The 22,834-nt window shown below is 38.4% G+C and overlaps 1 protein-coding gene, 1 long non-coding RNA gene and 1 pseudogene across 6 annotated transcripts; all 3 read left to right on the top strand.

The window, feature by feature from the left end:
* Window positions 1-1,014: 1,014 nt before the first annotated feature.
* On the top strand, window positions 1,015-5,473 carry LOC103944902 (annotated as a pseudogene).
* Window positions 5,474-9,486: 4,013 nt separating this feature from the next.
* Window positions 9,487-13,314, top strand: LOC125468542. Of its 5 annotated transcripts, none has more exons than XR_007250943.1 (3): window positions 9,487-11,061; window positions 11,932-12,095; window positions 12,779-13,314. It is a non-coding gene; the product is annotated as an uncharacterized LOC125468542 (long non-coding RNA). The 5 variants fall into 5 exon arrangements; XR_007250940.1 differs by having other exon boundaries at window positions 10,081-11,061; window positions 11,932-12,002; XR_007250942.1 differs by having other exon boundaries at window positions 10,084-11,061; window positions 11,776-12,095.
* A 6,095-nt stretch (window positions 13,315-19,409) lies between these two features.
* On the top strand, window positions 19,410-21,662 carry LOC103941412 (putative receptor-like protein kinase At3g47110). Its single transcript, XM_048564354.1, has 3 exons — window positions 19,410-19,550; window positions 20,336-21,029; window positions 21,099-21,662. The coding sequence occupies exons 1-3, from the start codon at window positions 19,410-19,412 to the stop codon at window positions 21,341-21,343; spliced, it is 1,080 nt and encodes a 359-aa protein (XP_048420311.1). The 3' UTR covers window positions 21,344-21,662.
* The last annotated feature ends 1,172 nt before the right edge of the window (window positions 21,663-22,834 follow it).

Genomic DNA, 22,834 nt, shown 5'->3' on the forward strand with positions numbered 1-22,834 from the left:
ATCAAAAGATCCGTATAGAATCTGTTGGATAATTAGCATCCGGATTTCACCTGGAGAATGAGAACATACTCAAAATGAATATTAAATATTTTTAATATTTTATGGTGCAAATGAGAAAGATAAGGGAAGAAGAAAACATTTGGAGAGGCTTATTTTCGTCTTTTCACTGTGTTAAGTACAGTGAAGCTGCCGAACCGGGTTTGGGCCTTTGAAAAAATTTCTTCCAAGCAAAAATATGGTTCCCTCCGGGACATAGTGAGTTTGGGCCTCAATTGTGAATATTCGGACCTTAAAATCTATTATTAATCCAACTGAAAATTAGACCTGATAGTCTTTTCTTAATTAAAAATTTGAGTAAATTGCCATAACCGTTGTTTTTATAATCACATGCTATGTCTCTTGGAATTCAATTTGGTTTGGTGCAGTTTTATTATTAATTGTGGTCCCAAGTCTCAACCATTGAATGGGATTGCACACATTCGGTTCGATGTTTAGTCTCAATAATTGAATTAGGAATTTAATTCATTGTATATATTTATTTCGTGTTATGTTATTAGTCGCAAGAACAATTAATAACAAAATCTCATCAAACCAAAAGCTCCTCACCTTCACAACCTTTAGCTCCTTCAATAGAACAACATCTTCCTCTGTTTTCATCTAAAGCTTAGTCAATCCGCACTATTAAACCTATTAGTTGAATAATGGAAATTAGAAAAACAATGCAGTCAATTGATTATTGATTTAAGCCTTGTTGTTTAATTTACTTGACCATATCCAAATAGGTGTTTGCCAAATGTTTCCAGTTAGCTTCTGCAATCACGGTGCTTTAATGGTCTTAGTCCTTGGCGTTCACCGAAAGTGCCAAACAACAGTTCCCAGTAGTGGAAGTAAGCTGTGGGGTAAAGTTCCCAGTAGTGAAGTCGTCTAAAAAAACAAGCCAAAGTGGTTGTCATTTACTTGGACTTATTCCTACTCACATTTGAATCTTCAAGAACCAGAAACTGTGGTGTGAGTTCCTCCTATGATCCTATCCTTCTATAAATTTCCTTATCATGTAACAATTGGAACTCACCAAATTCGCAACTCAACACCCATCTCTCTATTTCTTTCTGCTTCTCTCTCTACTTATATAGTTAACCAGATCAGGAATGGGGGTTTTGGTTGTGAAATTGATCTTAATATACTTGCTTTTCAGTGCAGTGTTCGATTGCTGTTGGAGCTCCCTGCAATCAGGACTCGGAGGGAATGCGACGGATAGGCTGGCGCTGCTTGCCATCAAAGCTCAAATAAAGCAAGATCTCCATAATTACAACGTGATGAGCTCCTGGAACGATTCCACGCACTTTTGCATGTGGCATGGTGTGACGTGCAGTCGGCGACATCGCCAAAGGGTCACTAACCTGGACCTGCAATCTCAAAATCTGATAGGCAAATTATCCCCAAACATTGGAAATCTAAGTTTTCTAAGGGAGCTGTCGCTGCAAAACAACAGCTTCAGTCATGAAATTCCTCCACAAATTGGGAATTTGCGTAGGTTGCAGGTATTACGATTAGACGTTAACTCGTTTAGTGGCAGTATTCCACACAATATATCATATTGCTTCAACCTTATCCATGTGAATTTCTCTCTCAACAAGTTGGTGGGTAAAATTCCTTCAGAAATTGGATTGCTGTCGAAACTGCAAAAATTTTCATTTCAGTTAAATAATGTAACGGGACAGGTCCCTCCTTCCTTAGGGAACCTTTCGTCTCTCCAGGGACTAGATCTGTCTGATAATAACTTGATGGGAAACATCCCCGGTTCTCTTGGCCAATTGAAAAAATTAACCTTCTTGGGATTGGCCTTCAATCAGTTGTCTGGTAGCATCCCTTCCTCCATTTATAACCTCTCTTCTCTTGTTACATTTTTCATGGCATTTAACCAAATTCAAGGGAGTATTCCATCAGATATTGGCAAAAGTCTTCCTAATCTCGAATTCTTCAGCGTCTTCTCAAACCAACTTACTGGGTCCATACCTCCCTCAATATCCAATATCACAAGTGTGTGGTTATTTGAGGTTGGGAAAAACAACCTAATCGGACGGGTACCGAATCTCCAAAAGCTTCACAACCTCCAGTGGTTCAGCGTTCAATATAATAATATTGGAAGCAGGAAAGATGGTGACTTAAGTTTTCTCTCGGACTTGACCAATGCCACCCAGTTACAATGGTTGATTATTAACACCAACAATTTTGGAGGGACATTGCCCATGTCAATATCCAATCTCTCAACCAAACTTGAAATGTTTTGGGTTTCCAATAACCAATTATATGGAAGCATCCCATCCGGGATAGGGAACCTGGTGAGCTTGGAATTGTTGTTTTTGGGGAATAATAGCTTCACAGGTAACATCCCCTCTGACATGGGTAAGCTTTCAAACCTTGGAATATTATATATTTCCAATAACAAATTATCAGGAAATATCCCGTTTTCCTTAAGAAATTTAACCGAGTTATTCCGTCTTGAGTTGGATGGAAATTATCTTGAGGGCAGCATTCCTTCAGGTCTGGGGGAATGCCATGGGTTGCAATCGTTAAATCTTTCTTATAACCTTCTTAATGGCACAATACCCAAACAAGTTTTTAGACTCCCCTCCTTATCGATTTATTTGGACTTGTCTAATAACCTCTTCACAGGTTCCCTTCCCTCGGAGGTTGGGAATTTTTTCAGTCTAAGTGAACTGGACGTTTCTGATAACATGTTATCTGGAGAACTCCCCAGTAGCCTTGGTGGTTGTGAGAGTTTAGAAGTCCTGCATTTGCAAGGAAACTTCTTCAACGGGTCCATTCCTTTGTCTATGAGTTCAGTGAGAGGGATTCAAGATCTAGACCTTTCTCGCAATAATTTATCAGGTGAAATTCCAAAATTTTTAGAAGGCTTTAGAATCCTAAACAATCTGAACTTATCATTCAATCAATTTTGGGGAGTGGTACCAACTGGAGGTGTTTTCAAAAATGCGAGTGCTATCTCAGTTGTTGGCAACACTAATCTGTGCAGCCCTGTTGCTAATTTAAAGCTTCCCAAGTGCAAGTCTAAAGAGACCAAGAAACGAAGATTGTCTCGTAGCTTGAAACAAATACTCCCTTTAGTATTTGGACTTACTCTTCTAGGAATAGCCATGGTGTTCTCCTATTTCTTTCTTTGTTTGTCGAGGAAGAAAAGGAAAGAAATTTCATTGAGCACTTTGGGGAACACTATTTTGCAAGTGTCATATGCTACTCTACTCAAAGCTACTGACGGGTTCTCAGAGGCTAATTTAATTGGTGCTGGTAGTTTTGGGTATGTGTACAAGGGAGTTCTTGATGATGATGATAAAGCTCAACTTGTTGCCGTGAAGGTGTTTAACTTGTTACGCCTTGGAGCTTCGAGGAGTTTCATAGCCGAATGTGAAGCTTTGAGAAATATGAGGCATCGAAATCTCGTCAAGATTATAACTGTGTGTTCAAGTGTTGATTTTCATGGTAATGATTTCAAGGCTCTAGTTTATGAGTTCATGGACAACGGGAGCTTAGAGGAGTGGCTGCATCCACCTACTGGATCTGAAGAGTTAAGAGATCATGTACCCAAGAATTTAAGTCTTCTTCAAAGGCTAGAAATTGCCATTGGTGTTTCTTGTGCACTGGATTATCTTCATAATCATTGTGAAACGCCAATAGTTCATTGTGATCTCAAGCCAAGCAACGTTCTCTTGGACAACGAATTGACTGGCCATGTTTCTGACTTTGGATTAGCAAGGTTTCTCTCACAAGTAACGAGTAATGTTTCAACAATTTAAAGTCAGACAAGTTCCGTTGGAATAAGAGGAACGGTTGGTTATGCAGCACCAGGTATATATATATATATATATATATATATATATATATATGTTAGATATATACTTCATTACATTTCCTTTTTTATTTTGGAGTATTTAATTTACAAAATTCAAACTGAACTATTTATACACAAATGTGATGTTCGAATTGTAGAGTATGGCATGGGGGGTGAGGTGTCAACGAATGGTGATGTCTATAGCTTTGGCATTCTCTTGTTGGAGATGTTTACAGGGAAGAGACCTACTGACAACATGTTTGGTGATAGCTTCAACCTTCATAATTTTGTCAAGATGGCTCTCCCCGGGCGAGTTACTGAGATTGCAGACGCACCACTTCTTCAAGGAGGCACGAACGAGAATCCCAATCAATGCAGTGCGAGAATTCATAAAGTTGAGGTGTGCTTGAGTTCAATATTTAGAATTGGAATTGCTTGTTCTATAGAATTCGCAACAGATCGACTAAAGAATGTCAATGATGCTGCATCTGAACTTCATTCCATTAGGAATACTTTTCTTGGATAGAAACTCTTTTTTTATGTGCTTTTGTGATAGAGAAATTTCATGTACTGCCTGTGAAATCTAGTTTCTATGATACCACAGTAGATGTGGAAGTTTGCAATGTGAATAATCACCAATGACGTTCATTGTGTGAAAAGTGTATTACTACTTCTTGTACTTGGTATTTTTGTGTAATAATCACATCGATTAAAGTCTAGTTTGTGCCACGGAATTGTTGAATATTCACATTGACAAATTGCAAATTTTTGAAAGATTCGTAACCTCAAAACCCTCAACATTCAATAAAATCATCTTGGAAGCTGTAAGATGGTGATTTGAGTTTCCTATCAGACTTGACCACTATTAGTGTCAAGTGTTTTCGAAAATCAAAGTGCAATTTCAATTGTTGACAACACTAGATTCTTGAAGGGCATTCCTAATCTCAAGCTACCCAATTGACTAGTACAAAAATGCTCAATCCACCACAAACACTGTGCCGGTTAGTAATCCGGATGTGATAAAAAGTCTTAATTTCTACCACGGATTGTGCCTATTGTCAAACGTAATATAAACACGAAATGTGCCTGTAGTAGATTGTGATCTAACACCACATTCATTATGGCCTTTGTGGATTACAAATTCAACCACAGCTAATCCCCGTGATAAAAAATATTTCCAAAAATAAAAAAAATAAAAAAATAATTTAATATGTATAAAATTTATTACAATATGATAATTACATAAAAAAATCGCAGATTCAAATATTACAATAATTTAGACGCCACCAACCACCAGGTCTCCCCAATTCGCATATGTCGACGATTTCTCCGATCCCAAACTACTCATTTCTATCTCCGACCCCAAACTACTCATTTCTATCTCCAAAATCTCACTCCCTGTACATTTTTCTTTGACTTGTTTGCATAAACCATGTGAACCCTAATTTTTCTATTTCTTAGCGCATCTCAGGTACTCCCAATACTGGATCTTCGTCTTTCTCTCCAACTAGAGAGCATGAGATCTCGCCGGCGTATGTCTCGGTGGATGAGATTTCAGAGGCGTTGGCGGCTTTGGCACAATCGCCGTTGTCAGTCGAAATGGGAATCGATCTCCAAGATTGACTGAATTCTCGGCAGCGAATGTCCACCATTGATGGCGGAAAGATGATTCATCTAGCCTAGCTTCTCTTGGATAACATTGTGAGCTCACCATCTCAGAACACACTCTAAGCTCTTCTCGATTTATAAGGTAAAAGTTATTTTTCTTAATTTTTTTAGTTTATCCTCTTGTTTGATATTTTCCTAATTATCGTATTGATTTATTCATAATGTTTCTATTCTAGAAATTGGTCGGTGATTTTATGAATTGCTATAAAGAACAACACTTAGTTGTGTATGATGATTAAAATTCTGGGTTTTTTTTTTCCTGCAGGTTCAGTAGTAATTACTAGTTGTTTTGTTTGTTTTACAACCCTTTTTTACTGTTTCATTAGCTAGGAAGAATCAAATGGGTTCCAGTTAATTGACTGATCAATCTACCAAGAGAAATTTCAACTGGGACTTTAATCTAACTGTTGGTGGATGGAAATCCATGCCAAATAGGGTGTGTATGTCTGCATGATTGTGTTCGGCCAAGCTCAATGGTTTTGTGATGAGATGTTTCAATTCTCTACATTGTTTCAAGTACTAAATCCCCATAGGATATCTCTGGATTCAATGCTGGACATGTCGATTTTTCTTTCAGGAAACACCCTGAGATGAAATGCTGATGTTTGAGAATTTTAATATAAATTTTGAGTGATGTTTCTTTCTTAAACTTTGCAGTTTCCAGTTTATTTGTGCAAAGGACTTGCAGACAGGGTACACATTTGATATTAATTTTTGGGCTAATGATTGATTTGTTTTTTCGCATTGGTTTGGTTGTAGTGGCTCTATTTAGTAGGGTCATATTCTAATCATATGTTTATCTTTTCTAAAAGTGCTCTCCGTATTATAATTTGTCAAGAGTTCAATTGCAAAGGAATACAAAGGTTCAGAGGCAGAAGCTGTACATAAAACGCTAGTTTTAGAGGTATTGCGGTTGAGAAGAATATCTAGAAACTTGATTATTGTACGTAAGTTCTTGGCTGCATTTGCTCCATTCTCTGCATATGCAATGCTAATTTTGCACTACATGCTCTTGTTGGAGTTAATTTTGTATATCTGTGCAAGTCTTTACTGGTTAATTTTTGGCTTCATGTGTGAACTGTTGGAGACTACATGCAGATGCTTACATCTAGGCAGATAGAGAGACAACAATTGTTGAGGCTTAAGCATAAGGTGCAGTATTTCACTCTCGAAGTCCTTTCTTTGGAGGTGTTCAAAGAAATGTAAAGTCTTTAGACTAAAGTAATAACTAGCAAAAATGCCCGCGTTCTACTGCGGGTCTTGAAACCGTTGAAGATGATACTATTGTTTATTAGCTTTTATCTCTTTGAAATTTGAACAGTGGACACTTGAATTTCAATTGGGTTTTTTCTATTTGGGTTTTGTAATGTGTTTCTTTGTCGGATTATACTTTGGGTTATTAATTTTGCTTTATCCAACCTCTAGAGTCCAGATGATATTTGATGATTCGTTATTCAGAAGCTCTCATTCCACATATCTCTGCTATATTTATAATAAAATCAACAACATCAAAAACAAAAAAGAAAAGAAAAGAAAATGCTCCACCAAACAAAAAATGAGAGACTTCTACGACTTAAAAAGGCGGATTTCTAAGTGAAATAGTGGAAAACAAACACTAATTTTCATAGCTTCAAATAATACAAATTAGAAACACTTCAATTCACTTGTTTTCATTATTCAATTTATGTCCTAAGAATAATTACTAATAGTTCAAATATTAAACATTCCACAACCAAAAGCTTTAAACACCTCAAAAAGTTATGGAAACTTTGATTTCACTAACAAACCCAGAACACCAAATTCAATATACATGCTGCCCTCATACTTTATGAGCATCCAAACAGAACCCATAATACCAAATTTAAAAACCCTAAAATTAGAAAAACGGCCCCAAAAAAGCCCCTAATACACATACCCTTTTTTTTTCTTTTTTTTTTTTTCTTTTAATCTAGAGTAAGATAAATTGCTTATCTACTTGTGGTGCGGCGCGATTAACGCATGCCCTGCATTGCAATATATCCTCCACCACAAAATCTCAAAAGGGCTTTTTGACGTTGGAAGCATCCGAAAAAGATGAAGAAGCCTCTTTGCTTTTCTTTTGTTTCTTCTTCTTTGATTTTTGATTGTTGGTTGAAGCTACACTGGCTTTCGTTTTCAGCTCAGGCCCTCCACAGGGAAAATTTTTAGGTGTACCCTCACTCATTAGAATTTTTTTGGTGTACAAAAAGTGAGGGTGCACCAAATTTTTTTGGTGTACCCTCACCATTATGAGTGAGGGTACACCAAATTTTTTTGGTGTACCGGGTACACCGAAAAATTGCTCCCTCCACAGGTTCATCAACATTTTCTGATTCATCCTACTGCAACCACCCAAGACCCCACAAAAAATGGAAAATCAGAAAACACATCCTGACAACTAAAGTTCTATACAAAAACTCTTCAAGAGCTCAATTGAAAAAAAGAAAAAAGAAAAAGACCCATATCTATCTACTTGTCATGCTCTAATTAATTCATACTCTCCCATTTCCAATTAAATTGGGTTTTATCTAAGGTTTCGAGTTGAAGTGCTTGCTCTAAAGTGTAAAGGCTTACGCTGCCAAAAAAAAAAAAAAAAAAAAGTCAAAGTAAAACCCTTTTACAGAATCTAATCAACAAATGTTCGCCTTTTAAAATGAGAATTTGTTTCATTTTCTTAAATCCAAAAAAGCAAAAATTAAAATTAAATTAAAAAGGTGAACCTGGTGGTCATCGTTGTCTCCGCTGCCATTGTTGAGGAGGGATTGATTTTAGCTTTTACGTTGAGCTATTGCCTTTCTTCCTCCTCCTGATTTAGATTCTATCACGTGCCAGTCTTCTTCTTCTTGTTCCGTCAAAACTTTCTTAATTCTCAATTTTTTCTAATCAAATCAGCTTCAGTCTTAAGTGATTCACCTTCCAGCAAATAAAACCCAAATTATTTTAACCCTTGCATGCCCAAAAGAATATCCCCAGAAGATAAGTTTTTTTTTTTTTTCTCAATAAGAATTGAAATCAAGTGCGTTCTAGAAAAAGGTACCTTCTCGAAAATGAGATAAAATTTAGTGATCGGCAATCCAATCTTTCGTAAAAAAAGTAATGAACTTTTGCGAAATGTGATTAAGACTTTGAAAGGAGTTGGAGTAAATCTTTGTTGGCTAGATGATTGACCAGAATGGATTTCCCCTATTCCAACTTAAGATGTATACTTCAATGGAAAAATAAGAGGCATTTGCAATGTAATGGCCTTTGAACTGAAGTTAAAAATTAGGATTTAGAGAAGAAAAGGGACCCATTACTCTAAAGCTGAAAAAGTAAGTAAAAAGATTGTGGTTCTTTGCTTTAGGGATGTGATATCCACACACCCTATTTTACTTTTCACATTTTTTTTAATTTTCGACCGTTTGATTGGATGAATTGAAGAAGATCAATGGACATAAATTATCAAGAGGTGTGTGAGAAGTAAAATGAGATGTGTGGATAGCACACCCCTTGTTTACTATACTCTTGCAATGGATTTTTTTATTTTTATTTTTTCAAATTAAAGCCAGTTTAATATGTATTTTTTGGGACAGTGAACTGAACATTCTTAAGCAAAATAGTTGAATAATCCTTTGCTTAGACTTTTGATTATGGTGGACTCGTTAAGCATAATTCTGTTGCAGCTGCAGTTAGTTTAGTTAGTTTTTATGAACCAGGTGACAAACCGAAACTGAAAAAGAGATGAGTATAATCTGTACTTACCACAATTGTAATGATTGCAATCCAGAAATAAAGATTAGACTCTGTCATAGTTCGCAGAAAACAATCACATTTTAAAGTTTTCAAAACCGATAATAGTATTATGAATTTATGATAGTCCAACTGGCAGCTAGAAGAGTATCAGGGTAATGAAATACGCATGCTACTTGTTGGAGTAAATATGTTTTTATTTAAATGTTTAAATAATATATATATATATTTATGTTTTGCTTAATTACCAATATTATATGCATACCAGTCAATTTATTTTGACCTTATCAATTAGATAAGGAGTTATCTCCTCTTAAATATGAAACGTGTGATTTCTTTTCTATGTAGAGAAGAAGATCAGGTCATTAAACATATTCAAACCGTTTTGGCTTTTCCATTTTGAAATTGCTTTTATGTTTTGATTAATTTTTATGTTAATAACCTGTAAAGCAGTCCCTATACATAGAAAAGTATAATCATCTGATATACTTTATATATATTCAAACCGTTTTGCTTTTTTCTGTGCGATTACTTTACGTTTTGTTTTTTTTTTCCGTTTTGTCCTGCTTTTAAGCTCTCATTAATCTCTCAAACCATCAACGTCTCTTTCTTATATAGTATATATAGTAGTCCCTGAATCACTGAAAGAATACGAAAAAATGTATATTTTTTCTGATATATAGTTTTGATAAGCAACATATTGAGAGGGTCTGAGTTCGAGGGTTCTTGCATTGTGCAAGGAAGAACTTTATCAGAAGAATAACGTTCTGGGCTGTTTTATCCTAGGGACGACGTGGTGTTTGTGAACTACTTGCACACTTTGGGCAGAGCCGCGAAACGTCTTAAAGAGAGTGACTTAGTCTACGACTCATCCCAAGAATCATTCACCATTCAAGGTTTCTACATTTTTCGGATAACTTCGTTTCCTTCAATTTTAGTTTTCAACACTACTAATATTACTGAAGGTGACTACATATAAATCCTCTCAAGTTCTGTACATACGTTTCACATTAAACAGTATGAAAACAACAAATCCCCATAGTGTGCCAAGATATTTAAGAAAATGCATTCAGCTAGTCGTTCTCTGTGGAATTCAACTAATTTACCACTCGATCATAATAGGGGAAAACAATTAAACTGTAAAATTAAAAACAATTAAACCTAGTAAATTTTCTGTAATTCAAAAAACAAAACAGTTGGCAACAAAGATTTAGAGTTAATTTATACCATGGAGTGCCAACTGATGGACATATAAAGGATGCAGAGCGAAATTAGAAAACAACAAAACCCAGATCAAATATTTCACAAAAATTAACAACTCCAGAAGTTACCTTCCGGAAGTTACCCAGATCAAATAATTCGTCAGTAACCCCCCTCTTGCTCATACATGAATGTCGTCTTTCGGAGGTCATAGTTGCAACAAAATAACAGTACAATTTTCATTTCCCACTACCAACTGTGCGGCAGATTTATTTCTGTGTAGATGCAAGCTCGTGATCTGGGGGAATGATTCCTCCAGTTACAAAACTCAACCAAACATAGAGATCCACAACCTTTAATTTTGGCACAAACAGAGAATTATCAGAAGCTCACCTCATAGAAAACTTATATCTTTCGGTTTCGAGTCTTACTAATGAACAAATAGTACCCACTTCTTGGGCCGTCTTCAACCACGTAAAGCTTCACTCTCTTATTAGTTTCTGTGTTTAGGGATTTGTTGGGTGCTCGCATGTGGAAATTTGGAAAGCTTTAGTTGTGGATTGTGGGGTACTGACGCAGTGGCGGTCCCATTTCATGTAAGTTGCTTTTGTTTGTGTGTTTTTGGTGAAATAATGATGAGGAGGGTTGGATAGTTGGACTGGTTTTATATTTTTTTGTGAAATGAGTAGGATCAATCAAGGTTGAGACTTTTTTAGGTAAGAGTAATTGTGAAAGTTATGTTTCTACAAATTTTTTGGCAAATTTTGTGACTTGGTGGATTTGGAATTTTGGTTATATTAGATATATGAGTAAAGAAAATAGTTGAACTGCATGAAGCTTGATGTAATTCCGGTTTTAATCAATGTTGGACTTGGGAAACCTAGTGAATATACAAGCGAATCTACGATTAGTTGAGAAACTTAAAGGAGCTTGAGGGGTAATGATGGTTTTAGGTATTTAGTGACATTCAGGCCATGCTTGATGTCTATTTGATGTCGGCGTATCGGAAATGCTTGAACAAAGAAGAAAGGTGCTCGAAGAGCTGCAGTAGTTAACTACTTGGATTGATTAGATTGCTATGTTAATCAAAATGTCCCCTGTAGTATGTTATAGGGTTAAAGTTTTACATTAGTGTTCTTTAGCGACTTGGTTTCAAAATTTTCGTTTTCATTTGACTTTCCTTGGTCTGTGAGGCCAATGCTAGAATGATCATGGAAATTGTTTTGTCTTAATATCACTGGTATGAGCTGGTGTGCATTCTTAAAGGACTTGTTTGTCATTCTTTAAGCTGTTTAATGTGCTCATTTCAGTGTGCATCATCCGAAGTCTATAACTGCTAAAAGTAGCACTACAAGGGCGAGGGAGCTGTCATCTGTTTGGAAATAAGAGCTATAGACATGCCCCATAAGGGTCAATAGGTCTCAGTTGCATATCTAACTTGTTTCTCATGTGTTTTCATCCTGAAGATTAGAAAAGATGGGTGCTCTAGACGCGCAAGGAGTGGTTCATCAACACCAGGGATGGCGGCTGATCTCATGTATGTGGTTACATGCTGGAGTTTTCCATGTGCTTGCCAATATGCTGAGTCTTGTATTCATTGGAATTTGGCTTGAGCAATAATTTGGATTTGGTGTGCATCTGGATTTTTAACTTCATGTATGTTATCATGCATGTGTGGCCACATCCATAAGTGTTTGTAGTAAAAGATAAAGCACACGACATAAGTTGTAGAATAATAAATTAGTTACCAAGTGCAAAACTTCTTTCATAAATCTAGAAACACTTTCCGGATGGCTTTAGTTACCTTACGATTAATCTACAGAGGATTTCCTATGCATTTGTTTATTGAATTGTAATCCTAGAGTAGCGGTCATAAAGTGCTGGTTGCGTTATAACTTACACTGGTCTGTTGTTTGGTTTGATGGAAACAAGAGGACGTTTTATTCAGCGGTGAGCAAAGAAAAGAGTTTATACACCGAAGATGGGGTTCAAACTTTAGTTTTAGACATAGTATTCCATTTTACAGAATAAAATTGATTGAAACAGAAGCTGAGAGATTATTTCAGTTTTCCATCACATCTATGGGAACAAAGATTGTTTTGGATATCCTGTACATGTAGACGTGGAGCCTCATTTTGAAATGTTTCAAGATGCCGTCTAATTGAAAAGATTGAAAAAATAATAGTTTGATGCTGATCGACATCATGTACGGTTGTTTTTATGAGCTGTTTTAACTATGTACAGTTGTTTTTATGAACTGTTTTAACTAATTGGTTTGAAATTCTAATGTTTTTCTGATTTGTTCTTTGGCAGTTTTGGGGTTGTGTACAAGGGAGTTCTCGATGTTTGATGATAGAGCTCAAATGGTTGCTTCCGTAAAGGTGTTTAACTTGTTACGCTGTGGAGCAGCAAAGTGTTTTATATCTGGATGTGAGGCTTTGAGAAATATCAAGCATCAAAATCTCGTCAAGATTATAACTCCATGTTCAAGTGTTGATTCTCTTGGTAATGATTTCAGGTCTTTGGTTTATGAGTACATGGAAAAAGCAAGCTTAGAGAAGTGACTGCATCCACCGACTGATATTGAAGAAGCAAGAGAGGCACCCAAGAGTTGAAATCTTTTGCAAGGGCTTAGCGTTACCATTGATGTTGCTTGTGCTCTTGATTAGTCGATTATCTTCATAATCAATGCGAAACACCGATAGTTTATTGTGATCCGAAGCTGTTAGACAAATAAGGAATATGGTTGGAATCCTTGTGTAATTGTATATAATATTAGTATTGGAAGAATAAGCCGTCCTACAGCCGTCAAGCCGTCCTAGCTTGTCTCCTAGCCGTCCTAGCTTGTCTCCTAGCCGTCCTAGCTTGTCACTAGCCGTCCTAGCTTGTCTCCTAGCCGTCCTAGCTTGTCTACTAGCCGTCCTACCTTGTCCTACCTACACATTTGTATCATGTATATATATCCTTGTAATCTTGTAGAGAAAGATAATGAAAAAATAAGCATTCTCTTCCATTTGCATTCTCTTCCATAAGCATTCTCTTCCATAAGCATTCTCTTCCATTTGCATTCTCTTCCATTTTTCCACATTCATGTATCAATAACAAATATAATTTTTAACCTACATACCTTTTTCTACATGGTATACAGAGCAGGTTTATAACCTTAGCCCTAATTTTTTTTTCGGCAGCTTTCTCTGTCGTTCCCATGGCTGTTCGTGGCCCGTCTCGTCCCTCCTCTGCTCGTCCTCCCCTCCACTGCACCTACTGCAATTTTGATTATCATACCCGAGACACCTGCCATAAACTTCATGGCTATCCCGTTGGCCATCCCCTCCATGGCCAACCGTGGCGACCACCGCGCCGTGCCACTGCTTCCAGTTCTTCCCGCAGCCATGCACCTTCCAGTCCTCCCCAGCAGCCACGGTTTTCTGCTTCCCGGCCCCATAATTTCACCCAGGCCCATCACGTGCAAGGCACCCAGGCCCCCGCCTCCTCTTCTACTCCAGCGACCCACCAAGTGCACGGGACCCAGCCCACTTTGCATGACTTGCAGCTTGCCATGCCTGACCTCTCTGCCGAGCAGCACTCCCGTGTTCTAGCTGCTCTACGTGACACCACCACCCCTCATCAGGCCAATGCCGTGCTCACTACTGATTTTGCCCAAGGTTTGTTACCTGTCACCTCTCGTCATGGTCAATGGATTCTTGACAGTGGTGCTACGGATCATATTACTTCTTCCGCTTCATGTTTGGTTAATCGTTCTCCTTCACATTTGCCGCCTGTTTCTTTGCCTAGTGGTGCTTCCGCTCCCATTACTTTTACCGGCACTCTTCCTTTAAATTCCTCAGTTACTTTGAAGGATGTTTTATGTGTCCCTAATTTCCGAGTGGACCTTTTATCGGTTGGTAAACTTACAGATGGATTATCCTGTTCCATAACCTTCTTTCCTTCTTGGTGTGTTTTGCAGGACTTGGTTTCGAAGGCGATGATTGGTGTGGGTAAGCGACGTGGCGATCTGTATTACCTTGTAGCCCTTACCTCTTCTCTCCCCACCCATCAACCTCTCTGCAACATCATTACCATCCCCTCCTCCCTCTGGCATAGGCATCTTGGTCACCCCTCCTCCACTCGTTTGCAAGCTTTAGCATCTAGCTCTCTTAATTGCACTTTTGATTCTAGTCATATTTGTGATGTTTGTCCGTTGGCAAAACAAACTCGTCAACCTTTTCCTTTGAGTTCAATTTCATCAACTTTCCCTTTTGCTTTAATTCATTGTGATATTTGGGGCCCGAATCGTCAATCTTCTCTTTCTGGTGCTAATTATTTCTTATCCATTGTGGATGATTTTTCCCGCTTTACGTGGGTCTTCCTCATGAAACATAAATCCGACACTCAACAATTAATTAAGGATTTTTTTGCTTATGTCACTACCCAATTCCGCACTACCATCCAATGCATTCGTACTGACAATGGTGGTGAATTTTTATCTCTTCGTAGTTTTTTCTCTGATCATGGGGTGCTTTTACAAACTTCTTGTGTTTATACCCCCCAACAAAATGGCGTTGTTGAAAGAAAACATCGTCATCTTCTTGAAACCGCTCGCGCCCTTCGTTTTCAATCTCATCTTCCTATCAAGTTTTGGGGGGAATGTGTTCTTACCGCTACTTATCTCATCAATCGTCTCCCTACCCGTCTTCTCCATCATAAATCCCCATTTGAGGTTCTCTTTTCGAAAACCCCATCTTATGACCACTTCCGCGTCTTTGGTTGTCTGGCATATGCCACCTCTGTCACTCCCACCACCAAATTTTCCCCTCGGGCTCATCGTTGCATTTTTCTCGGTGGACAAAAGGCCTATACCCTTTACGATCTCGACAATCACCGCATTTTCACTAGTCGAGACGTCATCTTTCACGAAAGTACTTTCCTTTATGCCGTTTCTCACCCTCCTATCCCATCCTCTTCGCCTACCCTACCCATCCCACCCCCTCTGGACTTTACATATAACTCACCCCTCTTCCTGCCCCGACGCCTCACCCTCCTCCACCTTCCTCCCCTTCCACGCCTCCCACAGATTCCCTTGTTGCCCCATTACCCGTTCCTCCCCATGCCCCTGCCCTCTCGGCATCCCCTCCTTCCCCCCCCCCCCCCCGCGCTACTTCCTTACCTTTCACCCTTTTACCCACGGACATCCCTACCCCCCCACTACCTACCAATCCTCCCCTTCCCCGCACCTCTTCCCGTGCCCATAAACCTCCATCCTATTTAAAAGACTACGTTTGCTCACAGGTGATTTTGCCATCCCACCCATCTTCGACTTCGCAACCCGGTTCTACACAAGGTACGCGATATCCACTTTGTAATTTTCTCTCTTATCACCGTTACTCTCCCCGGCATTTTTCTTACATTAACTCTGTCAGTCGGACTGTGGAGCCTTCCTCCTTTGCCGAGGCTGCCACTGACCCCAATTGGCAACGTGCTATGACTAAGGAGCTTCAAGCTTTACATGCTAATGGTACTTGGACTTTAACTTCCTTACCCCCTGGCAAAATTCCCATTGGTTGTAAGTGGGTGTACAAACTCAAGCACAATTCCGACGGCTCTATTGACCGCTACAAAGCTCGTTTGGTTGCTAAAGGCTTCACTCAGGCTGAAGGTATTGATTATCATGACACTTTTTCTCCTACTGCTAAGATGATTACGGTGCGTTGTCTTCTTGCTCTTGCTGCTAGTCAGTCTTGGTCTCTTCATCAGCTTGATGTTAATAATGCTTTCTTACATGGTGACTTACATGAAGAAATCTATATGTCTCCTCCTCCTGGTCTTCGGCGACAGGGGGAGAATCTTGTGTGTCACCTTCACAAGTCACTTTATGGTCTTAAGCAGGCTTTTCGCCAATGGTTTGCCAAATTCACTAGTGCCATCATTTCTGCCGGTTTTCAACAATCCAAAGCTGACTATTCATTGTTCACTAAAAAGTCTGGTATTTCTTTCACAGCTTTGCTCATTTATGTGGATGATATTGTGATTACAGGCAATGATGCTAGTGCCATTAATTCTCTGAAGTCTTTTCTCCGTGATCATTTTCGGATAAAAGACCTTGGTGATTTAAAATATTTTTTGGGTATTGAGGTTTCTCGTTCCAAACAAGGGATTTATATTTCTTAACGCAAGTATGCATTAAAGATTCTCAAGGACTATGGTTTTTTGGGAGCACAACCCATTGCTTTTCCTATGGATGACACAAAATTATCTGATAAAGGCGAACTTCTCAAGGATCCTGAAAAGTATCGACGATTAGTAGGTCGGTTAATATATCTCACTATCACTCGGCCGGATATCACCTATTCTGTGCATGTTCTAAGCCGTTTTATGCACGAGCCAATGATATCTCATATGGATGTTGCGCTTCGTATTGTTCGTTATTTGAAGGCTACTCCAGGTCAAGGTTTATTATTTCGTTCTGACAACCAGACCAAGTTAACTGCGTTTTGTGATTCTGATTGGGCAGGTTGCCCTATCACTCGCCGTTCGACTACTGGGTATTGTGTATTCTTGGGCGGTTCTTTGATTTCTTGGCGGACGAAACGATAGAAAACCGTTTCGCTCTCTTCAGCAGAGGTGGAATATAGGGCCATGGCAAGTGCTTGTTGCGAGATAGTTTGGCTTCGTTTTTTGTTGAAGGATTTGAACATTCCTTTGGATGGTCCTTCCATTTTATTTTGTGATAATCAAGCAGCGTTACATATAGCTGCCAATCCTGTTTTTCATGAACGAACTCGTCACATTGAGATGGATTGTCACTTTATACGAGATAAGATTGTAGATGGCACAATAGAGACCAAGCATGTGGGTACGGCACAACAGTTGGCAGACTTGTTTACCAAACCTCTTGGGAAAGAAAAGTTTTCGGGTATGTTACGCAAGTTGGGAGTTCTTGACATCCACTCTCCAACTTGAGGGGGAGTGTTAGACAAATAAGGAATATGGTTGGAATCCTTGTGTAATTGTATATAATATTAGTATTGGAAGAATAAGTCGTCCTACAGCCGTCAAGCCGTCCTAGCTTGTCTCCTAGCCGTCCTAGCTTGTCTCCTAGCCGTCCTAGCTTGTCACTAGCCGTCCTAGCTTGTCTCCTAGCCGTCCTAGCTTGTCTATTAGCCGTCCTACCTACACATTTGTATCATGTATATATATCCTTGTAATCTTGTAGAGAAAGATAATGAAAAAATAAGCATTCTCTTCCATTTGCATTCTCTTCCATAAGCATTCTCTTCCATTTGCATTCTCTTCCATTTTTCCACATTCATGTATCAATAACAAATATAATTTTTAGCCTACATACCTTTTTCTACAGAAGCCAAGTACTCTTCTTTTGTACAACAAGTTGACTACTAGACATGTTTCTGACTTTGATTAGCAAGGCTTCTCTCACAACTGAACAACATAACAGCTTCAACAAATCAGACAATTTCCGCTGGAATAACAGGAATGATTGGTTATGTGGTTTTAGGTAAATATTCACATCCTCTCCAAAATATCTTCTTTTTTATTCTTTTAAACTTTTGCATAATTCAACTATTTTGTTCTCAATTTGTTAACAATATTTGGGAAGCGAGGCATTAATAACTGGTAACGTCTACAGTTTTGGAATTCTCTTGCTAGAGACTTGAGCCCCAATGAAGTTTAAAAATTAAGAAAACTTGATCTCACTAGTAATTGTTACCATTTTTAAAAAGGTTGCATCCACAACAAGCTTTCTTGCAATGATACTTTAGGGGAACTATGAGAAAATCAGCAATTTCACAATCCAGCCCCTCAGAAAACGAACAGTCCTCAAAATTTCCATTCATAGCTAGGGTCGCCTTGCTAGGGTAACTTTCATATTAGGTGACACAAGAGTGACGTCTGATGTGAGAATGTATTGGGTTCCATGTATTTGTTTTTCCATTTTGGATGATTGCCAAAATGAATTATGGATGATAGTGTTATTATGTATGGTTGCCAAAATGTTTCCAGTCAGCTTCTGGACTCTAGGTGCCTTAATGGTCTTGGTCCTTGGCGTTCACCGAAAGTGCCAAACAACAGTTCCCAGTAGTGGAAGTAAGCTGTGGGGTAAAGTTCCCAGTAGTGAAGTCGTCTAAAAAAACAAGCCAAAGTGGTTATCATTTACTTGGACTTACTCCTTCCCATATTTGAATTTTCAAGAATTGGAAACTGTGGTGTAAGTTCCTCCTATGATCCTAGGGTAACTTTTATATTAGATGACACCAACGTGACGTCTGATGTGAGAAAACATTGGGTTCCACGTGTTTGTTTTTCCATTTTTGATGATTGCCAAAATGAATTATGGATGATAATGCTATTATGTATGGTTGCCAAAATGTTTCCAGTCAGCTTCTGGACTCGAGGTGCTTTAATGGTCTTGGTCCTTGGGCGTTCACCGAAAGTGCCAAACAACAGTTCCCAGTAGTGGAAGTAACCAAAGTGGTTATCATTTACTTGGACTTATTCCTTCTCATATTTGAATTTTCAAGAACCAGAAACTGTGGTGTAAGTTCCTCCTATGATCCTATCCTTCTATAAATTTCCTTGTCACTGTGGTGTAAGTTCCTCCTATCTCTCTATTTCTTTCTGCTTCTCTCTCTAGTTATATACTTGCTTTTCAGTGCAGTGTTCCCTGCAATCGGGAATGGGGTTTTTGGTTGTGAAATTGATCTTACTATACTTGCTTTTCAGTGCAGTGTTCGTTTGCTGTTGGAGTTCCCTGCAATCGGGACTCAGAGGGAATGCGACGGATAGGCTGGCGCTACTTGCCATCAAAGCTCAAATAAAGCAATATCTCCATAATTACAACGTGATGAGCTCCTGGAACGATTCCACGCACTTTTGCATGTGGCATGGTGTGACATGCAGTCGACGACATCGCCAAAGGGTCACTAACATGGACCTGCAATCTCAAAATCTGGTAGGGAAATTATCCCCAAACGGAGGAAATCTGAGTTTTCTAAGGGAGCTGTGGCTGAAAAACAACATCTTCAGTCATGAAATTCCTTCACAAATTGGGAATTTGCGTAGATTGCAGGTATTGCGATTAGACGTTAATGCAATTAGTGGCAGTATTCCACGCAATATAACATATTGCTTCAACTTTTTTCATTAAATTATAATAATGTGACGGGACAGAGTCCCTCCTTCCTTAGGTAACCTTTCGTCTCTCCAGGGACTAGGTCTTGCTCTTAATAACTTGATGGGAAACATCCCCAGTTCTCTTGGCCAATTGAAAATTTTAACCTTCCTCCGTTTATAACCTCTCTTCTCTTGTTACATGTGACATGTCATCTAACCAAATTCAAGGGAGTATTCCATCAGATATTGGCAAAAATCTTCCTAATCTCGAATTCTTCAGCGTCCACTCAAACCAACTCACTGGGTCCTTTCCTCCGTCAATATTCAACGTCATAAGTGTTTTGTATTTTGATATTGGGGCTATCAACTTAATCGGACGGGTACCCAATCTCCAAAAGCTTCACAACCTCGTGTATTTCAATATTCAATTGAATAATATTGGAAGCGGTAAAGACGGTGACTTAAGTTTTCTCTCGGACTTGACCAACGCCACACTCAATTGTATAATCTTGACGAAATTTCGGTGACTAATATTTCTCGAGGCTTCACATTCGGCTATGAAACTCCTCGAAGCTCCATGGCGTAACAAGTCAAACACCTTCGCGGAAACAAGTTGAGCTTTATCATCATCATCAAGAACTCCTTTGTACACAGACCCAAAACTACCAGCACCAATTAAATTAGCCTCTAAGAACCCGTCAATAGCTTTGAGTAGAGTAGCATATGACACTTGCAAAATAGTGTTCCCCAAAGTGCTCAAGGAAGAAAAGGAAAGAAATTTCATTGAGCACTTTGGGGAACACTATTTTGCAAGTGTCATATGATGCTCTACTCAAAGCTACTGACAGGTTCTCAGAGGCTAATTTAATTGGTGCTGGTAGTTTTGGGTCTGTGTACAAAGGAGTTCTTGATGAGGATGATAAAGCTCAACTTGTTGTCGTGAAGGTGTTTAACTTGTTACGCCATGGAGCTTCGAGGAGTTTCATAGCCGAATGTGAAGCTTTGAGAAATATTAGGCACCGAAATCTTGTCAAGATTATAATCGTGTGTTCAAGTGTTGATTTTCATGGTAATGATTTCAAGGCTCTAGTTTATGAGTTCATGGACAACGGGAGCTTAAAGGAGTGGCTGCATGCACCTACTGGAACTGAAGAGTTAAGAGATCATGTACCCAAGAAGTTAAGTCTTGCTCAAAGGCTAGAAATTGCCATTGGTGTTGCTTGTGCACTGGATTATCTTCATAATCATTGTGAAATGCCAGTAATTCATTGTGATCTCAAGCCAAGCAACGTTCTCTTGGACAACGAACTGACTAGCCATGTTTCTGACTTTGGATTAGCAAGGTTTCTCTCACAAGTAACGAGTAATGTTTCAGCAATTCAGAATCAGACAAGTTCCGTTGGAATAAGAGGAACGGTTGGTTATGCAACTCCAGGTATATATATATGTTAGATATAAACTTCATTATGAACTATTTATACACAAATGTATGTTTGAATTGTAGAGTATGGCATGGGGAGTGAGGTGTCAAGGAATGGTGATGTCTACAACTTTGGCATTCTCTTGTTGGAGATGTTTACAGGGAACAGACCCACTGACAACATGTTTGGTGATAGCTTCAACCTTCATAATTTTGTAAAGATGGCTCTCCCTGGGCGAGTTACTGAAATTGCAGATGCACCACTTCTTCAAGGAGGCACGAACGAGAATCCCAATCAATGCAGTGCAAGAATTCATAAATTAAGTTGAGGTGTGCTTGAGTTCAATATTTAGAATTGGAATCGCTTGTTCTGCTGAATCCGCAACAGATCGACTAAAGAATATCAATGATACTGCATCTGAACTTCATTCCATTAGGAATAGTTTTCTTGGATAGAAACTCTTTTTTATGTGCTTTTGTGATAGAGAAATTTCGTGTACTGCCTATAAAGTCTAGCTTTTATGTTACCACATTAGATGTGGAAGTTTGCAATGTAAATAATCACCAATGAGGTTCATTGTATGAAAAGTGTATTACTACTTCTTGTACTTGGTATTTTTGTGTAATATTCACATCGATTAAAGTCTAGCTCGTGCCACAAAATTGTTAAATATTCACATTGACAGATTCCAAATTTTTGAAAGATTCGAAACCTCAAGACCCTCAACATTCAATAAAATCATCTTAGAGGTTGTAAAGATGGTGAGTTGAGTTTCCTATCAGACTTGACCACCATCAGTGTAAGGTGTTTTCAAAATTAATAATCCTTTTAGTATTCGGACTTGATCTACTTGCAAATGTCATTTGCTACTTTCTCAAAAGCCACTGATCGGTTTTCTTCAGTTAATTTGACTGGTGTTGGCAGTTTCGAGTTTGTATACAAAAGGGTTCTTTATACTGACAATAGAGCTCAGCTTATACTTGTAGCTATGAAGGTGTTTAGCATGTTACGTCACGGAGCATCAAAGAGTTTCATAGCCGAATACGAGGCTTTGAGAAATATCAAGTATCAAAATCGCATCAAGGTCATGTCTACATGTTTTCTCGATGATGATTTCAAGGCTCTAGTTTATGCGTTGATGCACCAAAGGAGTTTAGAGGAGTGGTTGCATGATTTGCATCCACCTCCTGTAATTGAAGAGGTAAGAGATCAATACACCCAAGAATTAATATCTTCTTCAAAGGCTAGATTTTGTTATTGGTGTTGCTATTGTGCACTGGATTATTTTCATAACCATAGCGAAACACCGATAATTTATTGTGATCTAAAACCAAGCAATGTTCTTTTAAACACCAAGGTGACTGGACATGTTTATTGAATGTGGACTAATCTCATACTGTTACTTATTTAAACTCCTCCATATAAGTGAAGGGGATTAGGTTCAAGTTGGTTGTATGGTTACTAGGTTTGCAAATGGCCATTTTTTGCAGAATTTTAGCCCCATTTTTAAAGTCCATGGCCTATGACAAATCGAAGTTGTCTAGCATTGTTGCTATCAATATTCGCCATGGGCACTCTGAATTCAAATCCAATAGTTTTAGCAATCGTTCTACCAATCTTGACAATAAAAGAGTTTCTATTAAACCCACAAAAATGAAAATTCTTAGCTATTCATTAATAGATCTGAATTCAGATTTATTACAATCGATAGAGATTTTTTTTTGGGCAGTCAATAGGATACTACCAAATATGTTTGTAAAACAAAAATAGGTCACGATAATGGGACTTATAGTCGCGTAACAAACCTTTTAAATTATTG

This window comes from the organism of the source record quoted next, unplaced genomic scaffold (assembly GCF_019419815.1).
Source record: "Pyrus x bretschneideri cultivar Hongxiangsu unplaced genomic scaffold, Pyrus_bretschneideri_v1 Contig39, whole genome shotgun sequence".
Lineage (NCBI taxonomy): Eukaryota > Viridiplantae > Streptophyta > Magnoliopsida > Rosales > Rosaceae > Pyrus > Pyrus x bretschneideri.

Bases quoted from the DNA above. Each gene is read 5' to 3' on its own strand.
- LOC103941412 (XM_048564354.1), top strand. From the start codon at position 19,410: ATGGACCTGCAATCTCAAAATCTGGTAGGGAAATTATCCCCAAACGGA. The intron at 19,551-20,335 runs GTATTGCGATTA...CTTGCAAAATAG, and splicing joins GGAATTTGCGTAGATTGCAG to TGTTCCCCAAAGTGCTCAAG. The intron at 21,030-21,098 runs GTATATATATAT...TTTGAATTGTAG, and splicing joins GGTTGGTTATGCAACTCCAG to AGTATGGCATGGGGAGTGAG.